The following is a 10,077-nucleotide window of genomic DNA, read 5'->3' as shown; positions in this document are numbered from 1 at the left end:
CTTTTCATAGCCCAAAGACCCACCTAAAAAAAAAGGCAAAATGCAAGAGTGGATGATCTCATACATCCTTTTTTGAGATTGAAAGAAAATTGTAATTGCATATCACTGTGAGCCTTGAACCCGATCGTTACGTAATAATTAACTTTGGATGATAACATCTACAAATCAGGGACGAAGCCAGAAAAAAATTTTTAGGGGCCGAAAGAAATTTTAATTTTTTATAGTCTATATATTTATAATTTTTAAAAAATTAAATTAAATTTTTATAATTTTAGGGGGCCAAAGTCCCCACCCCCAGTTTCGCCCCTGCTACAAATCCACGATTGAATCTTACTTTGCCATATGCAACTTAGATTTATTTATAAGAAGAAGAATAAAAAAGAACTTATTTTTAATGTGTTTTAAGTTTAAAAGATGATTCTTTTTTCTAGTTGAACAGTTTTGACATGTTCTTTCTTTTTTATATGCTTCATGATGATTAGTCATGACATCGACTCCGCCTTGCAATCACGAATTATTGGGTGGCGGCGGCTTCGATTATTGTTTCCTTTTTTTTTTATACAAAACCAAACCCCTACCATTACCATTAATGGGTTAGGGCGTTAGGCTGATACTGGATGGGGTATCCTTTCTATCTTTTCCACTTCAATATTTTGTAATAAAGAAACAAATGTCGTTGTCGCTTGTCGTGGCTGCCGATGTTCAAGGTTGACGAAAGACCGGCATCGTGTTGAGTATTTAAACCCACCCGACCCCACAATGTGAATAAGAAACTACTACAAGTAATTAATGGAAGTCAGCCAGACACGAAATGGAACTTTCTAAGCAAAAAAATCGTTTACCTTAACATTTGTCTCTCTTATTTCATTGGCTCTTGCCCTGATAGCAACTTTACATGTAATGGAATCTCCATCTCTCATCTCTCTAGTCTTTGTAAAATATGTTTTTCCCCTGGCCTTCTTAAATATTCTTTTCCAGGAAAATACTAATGGGATCCCTTTAGACTAATTTTTTTTTGGGTAGTTCTAGATTTTCTTCATTTTCGTTCAACTCAAATCAATAATGCCGTTCAATTTCTTTATTGTTTATTATATTGTCGTACTTATCAACCATATCCTGCCTATTCAAAGCATATCTATGCCTCCCACTTTCTTTTACCATTTCAAATTCTTGTCTTTCTCTTTCATATTATATACCCTCAAATCTCCTTGAAAACCCAGAGTTTGTTTTTCATTTACATCCAGTTTGTTCAATCCAATAAAGATCACTTTTTTTGATCATTTCTAAACAGCTGCCATAGATTTATTGGAGTACCAGTTTTGGATATTGGTCAGATTTCATTAATATTCATTCAGTTAATGGCTAATACAGTTTTCCACGAAACTCTGTCCTTCGGAGGGTCGAGCCATGGTCAGGGCCAACAAATTCTGCCATTTAAGACCGGTAAAGAGTCCTTGAAAGTTTTGCTCTTACATGGCAACTTAGATATTTGGGTCAAGGAAGCTAAAAACCTTCCTAACATGGATATGTTCCACAAGAAGTTAGGTGATGTGTTTGGAAAGTTTAGCTTGAAGGTTGGCAACAAAGTGGAAAGCCATATGCCTAAGATAACCAGTGATCCTTATGTTACAATTTCCGTAGCTGGTGCTGTAATTGGGAGGACTTTTGTTATTAGTAATTCCGAGAACCCTGTTTGGATGCAACATTTTAACGTTCCTGTTTCACATTATGCCTCTGAAATCCTCTTTGCTGTTAAAGACAGTGATGTGGTAGGCTCACAGATCATGGGAGCTGTTGGTATTCCGATTGAACAGCTATTCTCAGGCACAAAAGTTGAAGGAACATTCCCTATCCTTAGTGCCAATGGGAAGCCTTGTAAGGCTGGTGCTGTTTTGACTTTATCAATTCAGTACATTCCAATCCAGCAAGTGGCGATTTACCATAAGGGATTAGGTTCAGGTCCTGAGTATCATGGGGTCCCTGGTACATACTTCCCTCTTAGACAAGGTTGCAAACTTACTCTATATCAAGATGCTCATATCCACGATGGTTTCCTTCCCAATTTGAAGATTGATGGCAATGTTCAATACGAGCATGGGACCTGCTGGCAGGACATTTGTAATGCTATAGGTCAGGCTCGTCGTTTGATATACATTGCAGGGTGGTCTGTGTATCATAATGTTAGACTTGTTCGTGAAACTGATAAGGCATCAAAAACCACATTGGGAGATCTTCTCAAAATTAAATCCCAGGAAGGTGTGCGGGTGTTGCTCCTTGTATGGGATGATCCTACTTCCAGGAGCATTTTAGGATATAAAACGGTGAACAACTAAACAAACCCTTTTATGTTATGTTGTTTTCTATGTCTTAAGAATCAATCTTCAAGTAGGAATTTATAATTTTTAGGCTTGAATATACTGACTGGTCTTTAGAATTTGCAGGAAGGAATCATGAATACAAATGATGAAGAGACCCGCCGTTTTTTCAAGCACTCTTCAGTGCAAGTGTTACTCTGCCCTCGAACTGCTGGAAAAGGAAGCTGGGCAAAAAAGCAGGTTGGTATAATTAGTTACTAGAAATATGTGTATGATCCAATTGCAATCGGTTCTACTGTCAGTTAAGCATCCGGACTTTGTTCTCATTTGACCTTTGCTTACCAGGAAACTGGAACAATCTATACCCATCATCAGAAAACTGTGATTGTTGATTCTGATGCCGGTAACAATAAAAGAAAGATTACGGCATTTGTTGGTGGTCTTGATTTGTGCAAGGGTCGGTACGATACTCCAAACCATCAACTTTTCAGAACACTAGAAACAGTGCACAAAGATGATTTTCACAACGCTTGCTTCACGGTAACTTAAAGTCACTTCTCCCCATTGTTTGATTGACTGTTTTGATACTAGTCTATAACTAGATTTATACAATGTATATATAGTAATAATGCAGCATAGGCATGTTGTATTTGGTATGAAGTGGAATATACTCGGAAAATACTCCCTGGTGTTGAGGAATCATATGTTACATGAGGCACTTTTTTTTACTATCATTAGTCTTTCACCCTCTGTAGGGACCTGATGCTGGTTGTCCAAGAGAACCATGGCATGATTTGCATTGTCGAATCGATGGTCCAGCTGCTTACGATGTACTCACCAACTTTGAGGAGCGTTGGTTAAAGGCTTCTAAACCACATGGACTTCAAAAACTAAAGACTTCCGTTGATGATTCCTTACTAAAGATTGAAAGGATTCCTGAAATTGTTCGGATGTCAGAAATCCCTTATTCGCGCAAAGATGATCCGGAAACTTGGCATGTTCAGGTAATTTGCATGTTAGTGAGCTTTTGGTGTTTCTAATTTCTCGTTCCCTATTTGTTATGTTTCCTAATGCTTTCCCTACTATGAAGGTTTTCCGTTCAATCGATTCCAACTCTGTGAAAGGTTTTCCGGATGACCCGAAAGATGCTATAAAAATGGTGAGAGAAGCTTATGGATTTTAGCTCTTCTTATCAATCATTGTCGAAAGAATAACAAAGTTTAACCGACTTGTATGTTTATGTTTTGTCTAGAACTTGGTGTGTGGGAAGAATGTTCTTATAGACATGAGCATTCACACTGCCTATGTGAATGCAATCCGTGCTGCTCAACGCTTCATCTACATCGAGAATCAATACTTTCTTGGATCATCATATAATTGGGATTCTCATACAGATTTAGGTAAGAAACTTAGCCTTTATGATAAATAACAGTGGAATGAAGATAAACTAGATGTGAAACTTAGCTTTCAACTATATGGTTTTAAGCATGCCTTTTGGCTGTTGGTTGCAGGTGCAAACAATTTAATACCAATGGAAATCGCTCTGAAAATTGCTAACAAAATCAGATCAAATGAGAGGTTTTGTGCTTACATTCTCATCCCAATGTGGCCAGAAGGAGTTACAACCAGCAATCCTATCCAAAGGATTCTCTTTTGGCAGGTAAGCTCTATTTATAGGTGGAAAAAAAGATTCTTTTTAAGACTTTCTGCTGGATGTTAAACTTATTCACACAATATTAAATTGTTGATTTTCTGCAGCATAAAACAATGCAAATGATGTATGACATAATTTACAAGGCATTGGTGGAAACTGGACTTGAGAATAGATATGAGCCTCAAGATTTTTTAAATTTCTTCTGTCTTGGCAATCGAGAAGTAGGAGATTCTTTGGTTGCTAGAGATGCCACTGCATCAAATACTCCTCAGGTAAATAGACCTTTTCAGCTCTCTTTAATATTCCAGTCTTGCTCATCCATGAGAAAATATGAACCAAATGTTGGTAACACAGGCACTTGCTAAGAAGAACCGGCGCTTTATGATTTACATCCACTCTAAAGGTATGATAGTGGATGATGAGTATGTCATAATAGGATCCGCTAACATAAACCAGCGCTCAATGGAAGGCACTAGAGACACTGAAATAGCAATGGGTGCTTATCAGCCTTACCATAGCTGCTCAAGCAAACGATACAATCCACATGGGCAGGTAAGGATGTTTTAACATCTCTTTGGGGTTAAGGTCCTTGTTTGCTTATTTAGAACCAAAACTTAATAGGTTTCACTTAAATGAGTGCAGGTTTACGGATATAGGATGTCACTATGGGCAGAGCATATTGGAGGTCTTGAAGAGAGTTTCAAGCAACCAGAGAGTCTGGACTGTGTAAGGCGGGTGCGGTCTTTGAGTGAGCAAAACTGGAAACAATACATAGCTGATGAGGTGACAGAAATGAAGGGTCACCTTCTGAAGTATCCGGTGGGAGTTGATCGGATGGGCAAGGTAAAGGCACTTCCTGGCTATGAAACATTCCCAGATGTGGGTGGAAAAATTTTGGGTTCATTTATGGGCCCTCAAGAAAATCTCACAATCTAAACTAATTACGAAAAAGAGATTATTTTTTTAGCTAAGCATTAGATGGCTTCATTGAAATTTGTAAGTTGTAAACCATTTGTAAAACAGCAATGTGTGTAAATTTGTTCATTTTAAGACAATTACTCGTGAATATATATTCTCAAAGGAGTGATTACAAGGGCACTGATCTTGATCTTGAGTTAGTCAACTCTGATGCATTCACTTTGTATATGAGCAATGCTCTTATATAATAAAATATGCTAAATGCTGAAATTGATCCTTGCACATATAAGGGCCTAAAATTTATAAAAATATTCAAATGAAGACCAAACCTTTCAAAATAGTTACATAAGGGCTTAACATTTAATTCGAAAGTGCTCAAATAAAGGGTTCTCAAATGTTGTATATCAAGTTTCAAATTATATTCGATTGCTTTATTTTCTTTTCAAACAATATCGATTTAGGGTTATGTATTTTATTCTAAATATATTGATATTTACTTAATTTTTCTACAAATAGAATTGAAGTAAGTGAAAATCCATATTTGAGTACTTCTATAAAATTAAACATTTACTTAAATATTTTAAAAGATTTGATTCTCATCCAAAAAAACCTCTAAAAGGTCCATTTACCCAATAAAATATTAGTATCTAAACTACTATGTCTAAAAATAAAGCTCTACTATGGGATATAGTGATTTAAACTCAAAAATAAAATGCCAGCTGTCTTCCACAATATCTCAAGGCTGTTTAGAGTTAGAGGCGTTCATGAGCTGGGCCGGCTGGGTTTGGGTCGGGCTCAACTAAAAAATCATGTTCATTTATTGGGTTCGGGCCGATCGGGCCTAAAAACGGGCCTAAAATTTTGTCTAAATCCGACCCGGATAAAATACTAAAATTAGGGTCCGACTGCCCTACTGTATTAATTTTATTATTTTTAAATATATATAATGCGACTTAAATAATCTTGAGATAGATGCAACTTAACAAGCAAATGCCTCTAAAATAATAAAAAATTAACAAATGCCTTTAAAATAATAACAAAATTAATAATAAAATAAGTTTTATACAATATCCAAACAATAATAACAAAATAGTAGTAACATAATAGTAAAATGTTAGCAAAATAGGGAGAAAACAATAAGAAAATAACTTTCAAAAATAAAAAAAAATACAGATTTTTTTGTCCTTCAGTGAATTAGGGCCGGGCTGGACACGGGCTAAAAATACCTTACCCGAGGCTCGGCCTATTTTTTAAACGGGCCTTATTTTTTTGTCCAATCCCATTTTTCGGGCCTATATTTTTGCCTAAACCCTTCCCATGAACACCTCTATTTAGAGTTGACACGAAATTACTATTTCGATTGGTGATAAGTGTCAATTGACCGATGTAGTGTTGTTTTGATCAACAAAAATTTTGATGTATTATCTTGATAAAAAAAACCCAATCAATAAAAAAATTTATTATAATCATAAATACAAATTTACTAAATTATTTTCTTTCATTAATTATAAGGTTAAAAAAACAAACTTGTTCATGTAGATATCTTTAGAAATAAAATAAAACAGTTACATTTGATTCAACAGTACATTTCCCATTATTACAAAAAAAAAGGACATTTCCTTGATCGCTGTCTTATTGCATATATAAAACGTTCATGGAAACAAAAGTTTAAAAAACCTTGAATCAGTGGTTCTTAGTTGCGTCCAAGGAATCCATTCTTGTGATGCATGGAAGGAGTAGTAGGACCATGGAATGTTGTTGGTTTCTTCTGGAACTTTGATGTTTGTGGAGGGAAGAAAGTATAACCAGGTAAAACATTATACACCACAACTGGGCTCCGTACTCGATATTGCTCTGATTCATCCGTCCATATGATTGCACCTGATGTGATCTTTTGCTGTGAAATGAATCCACCGCCAACTTTCACTGTGAATGATTTCTTTTCTCCAATAGTTGAGAATGACAGTACTTCTGGTTCCACACTGATGGAAAATTCGGGAGGAGAGTACATCTGAACAGTGTAGGTTGAGTTTGCTGAACCCACATTCGTGACTGTCCTCGTAAATATGCCGTCGATTTGCTTGCCATCTTCGACAGCCAGAGAGAATGAAGGGTAGTTAAGATCCCAGGCTCTTCCGTTCAATGTGTTGCCACATACACTGCTGTTGTCGCCAGTGATGAGTCTTACAGTTGTGGTGTTGTAACCTTGCTTGCAGAGGAAGCTAATGTAATCGGTTTCATTTGCATCGTAGACGAGCCCAGGTTTAATTGCTTGTGTTGGGTTGATCTGTCCTGATCCATAAGCAAATTCAAGGTCTTCGTGCTTGTTTGGATCTACCACAGTTGCTGCAAAGGTGAGATGTGAAAAACACTCCATCATTTGGGCCATTTACAAGCTTTAAGTACAAACATTGACAACAACAACCTGAAATAAATAAATAAATAATTGAGATTTACATACCTGTAGTCATAAGGGCAGATTTGACGGCAGCCGGGGACCAGTCAGGGTGGGCAGCCTTCACATAGGCGGCAGCACCACTAGCATGAGGACAAGACATGGATGTCCCAGATATTATGTTATAGTCTACGCTTCTGGGGTCTTCCCAGTCAATGGAAGGTGGTGCAATTGGAGACCAGGCAGCGAGGATATCAACACCAGGGGCAGTGAGATCAGGCTGCACATGAAGCATTCAATATTTTAGAACACTATGTTTTGGTTTCTTTAAGAAAACAGGTAATGGAATGTTGAAAATTAAGGCATTCCAGCCTCTTGAGTACCTTAAGAATGTCTGGAGTTATAGGGTTAGGTCCCCTGGAAGAGAATGACACGACATATGGTGCCATGTAATCTGTCAATGTTTCTCCGAGCAGAATAGTTGCAATCGGATTCCTGTAATAGTAATCTTATTTTCATTAAAATTGTAGATTGTAAACTTGACGTCCTGCTTCAAGTAAGTAATAGTAATGGATTCAATTTGAAAAGATTTGATTACTCTGTTGTTTTGATATAGTCCAAAATCTTTTCACCGTCAGATGTGCTTATTTGTGTTGCTGGCAATGGGTAATTGAAAGCAAAGTCTGTTATTTCGTCATCAGCCATTATGGTGCCCACGCCGTTTGCTAGAAGAACGCCAGTACCATCCCAAAGTACTTCACAGAAAACAATCTTGCCTTCCACTTTGTAGGAATTCATGGAACCAGTGATACAATATTTTGAAAGATCTTGGCTGGCGCCTGCAGAGTAGTTGGCAGCGTCTCCTCCCCAAATCAAGGGATATGTTTTTCCATAAAGTTCAAAGCTGTTAATGGAAAGTCCCTTCAAGAATTAAGAACAAAAGTCAGCCATGATTAGCTGGAGGAGAAGGAACAAAACACTTAAGTGATTGCCGTTCTACTCACAGTGAAAGCTTTCCCATTGCCAAGTACTGCTTTGGCAACAAATTTTCGGTCAATGGTGCTCGCAGCAACAGTCAATGTCCAAGGCGCATAATTAGAAACTGAATATGGCCATGGTCCAGAATTACCAGCAGAACTTGATGTCAATATACCATATTTCATGGCATGGAAAGCGCCAATGGCTATAGGGTCTACATCATAAGGTACTGGAAACACTGAACCGAGGGACACTGATATTATATCGACACCATCGGCTATGGCATCGTCGAATGCTGCAAGGATATCAGCAGCTCCACAACCAAAGGACCAGCAAACCTTGTACATGGCAATCCTTGCACCAGGGACCCCACCCCTTGCGGTTCCATTAGCTAGTCCATAGTAGCTTGCTCCGGGCACCCTGTCACCGGCTGCAGTTGAGGATGTATGGGTCCCATGCCCCTCAGAGTCTCTAGGAGACTTCAAGTCACCTTCATAGTACCAGTTCTCACTGTTGTAGTAACGGCCTCCAATGATCTTGCTGTGTTGACAAATTCATATTATTAGCTGACTGGATTGAATAGTAAATGCTTTTTATCTAAAAATTTAGAAAATTATTTAGAATCCTTTTGGCCTTATACATATTCAATTTCTTGACAATTCAATTGGTGTGAAGGGGAGAAAGGGAGCTCACTTATTGCAGGTAAAGTTGGCCCCTTGACATGTTCCTTTCCATTTGGAAGGTGGAGCACCAAGTCCTTGGTCATTGAAGCTCTCATGCTCGGGCCAGATGCCTATAAACCAAAGACCCCCAATGAAGTCAGCTTGACGTCTTGATATTTGATAAAGCTATGTGGGTCTACATATTTAAGTTATTTACCTGTATCAAGGAGCCCAATGACAACATCACCTTGTAGCTGGGCTCCCACATTGGTCTGGCTGAGACCAAGGAAGTCCCACGACCTTGTAGTATGAAGCTTTAGTATATGGTTTGGAATCACTCTAACTACTCCATCCATCTCTGCACCCAATTTATATTTCGTTTAGCATGGATCAATCATGAAAATGATTGCTTCTAATTTTAGCAATCAATGAATCATGTCTTGTTTAACTATTTCACCTGAGAACTTTTGAACTTCTTCCTCAGTTAGCTTAGCTGCAAATGCATTGAAGTTACCATAACTATAGACTAGGGATTCTTGGGCTGATGAAGACCTGTGATAGATTAAACCAAAATGTTTAATCATTGGAAGCCATGTCTTTGTCAAGTTCTGTTTATTACTTTAACAAATAAACGGTTTTTTTTCTTATGGGTTGTTGTATTAGTAAAAAGAAGGAAAAAAAAGAACCTTCCAAGGACGCTTGTAAGCATAGAATGATGGGTTGCTTTAGCAGAAAAATCTCCCTTGGGCCTGTCTCCCATGTACACAATGTGAACCTATATATATACACATATACAACACAAGTGATCAACAGCTACCCCAAAATAACAGCCAGTTCCAAAATTATGGGTAACAACACAAACAAAAGGCGTTACTTTTCTCTCGTTGGCATTGGCTGCATGAGAATTCAACAGCAATGCTGCAAATAATGTTGAGTAAAGGAGCCAAGTCATCAGCCCTGTCTTCGCCATTCATAAAACAAACTAGCTTAATTAACCTTGATGAGACTTGTGTCAATTACTTGCGAAGGAAATGTATTTATAAGGGGTGATTTAGATTAATCGTTTTGTCCGCTCATTATTTCTTAATGGCAGCAGGCCATCTTTGTTGCTTTCGATTTTATGAATATTATCGCCAATCTATTATCTTTAGGACA

The 10,077-nt window shown here is 37.6% G+C and overlaps 2 protein-coding genes across 3 annotated transcripts; one reads left to right on the top strand and one right to left on the bottom strand.

The window, feature by feature from the left end:
• Window positions 1-814: 814 nt before the first annotated feature.
• Window positions 815-5,157, top strand: LOC108467620 (phospholipase D gamma 1-like). Of its 2 annotated transcripts, none has more exons than XM_017768330.2 (10): window positions 815-2,321; window positions 2,442-2,555; window positions 2,661-2,855; window positions 3,071-3,319; window positions 3,406-3,474; window positions 3,568-3,715; window positions 3,827-3,975; window positions 4,074-4,241; window positions 4,324-4,521; window positions 4,612-5,157. In XM_017768330.2, the coding sequence occupies exons 1-10, from the start codon at window positions 1,359-1,361 to the stop codon at window positions 4,903-4,905; spliced, it is 2,547 nt and encodes an 848-aa protein (XP_017623819.1). In that variant the 5' UTR covers window positions 815-1,358; the 3' UTR covers window positions 4,906-5,157. The 2 variants fall into 2 exon arrangements, with proteins under 2 accessions (XP_017623819.1, XP_017623818.1); XM_017768329.2 differs by having other exon boundaries at window positions 826-2,321; window positions 2,433-2,555.
• Window positions 5,158-6,580: 1,423 nt separating this feature from the next.
• On the bottom strand, window positions 6,581-9,874 carry LOC108467621 (cucumisin-like). The gene is made up of 10 exons (XM_017768331.2): window positions 9,797-9,874; window positions 9,609-9,697; window positions 9,380-9,474; window positions 9,140-9,280; window positions 8,954-9,053; window positions 8,287-8,800; window positions 7,881-8,203; window positions 7,666-7,777; window positions 7,349-7,562; window positions 6,581-7,233 (listed from the first exon to the last, which is right to left on the bottom strand). Exons 1-10 carry the CDS (start codon window positions 9,872-9,874, stop codon window positions 6,581-6,583), a joined length of 2,319 nt encoding a protein of 772 aa, XP_017623820.2.
• Window positions 9,875-10,077: the final 203 nt, after the last annotated feature.

The sequence above is a fragment of the Gossypium arboreum genome, chromosome 8, assembly GCF_025698485.1.
Source record: "Gossypium arboreum isolate Shixiya-1 chromosome 8, ASM2569848v2, whole genome shotgun sequence".
Classification (NCBI taxonomy): domain Eukaryota; kingdom Viridiplantae; phylum Streptophyta; class Magnoliopsida; order Malvales; family Malvaceae; genus Gossypium; species Gossypium arboreum.
Note: the sequence above shows the minus strand (reverse complement) of the source record. Positions and strands in the feature narration are given on the sequence as shown.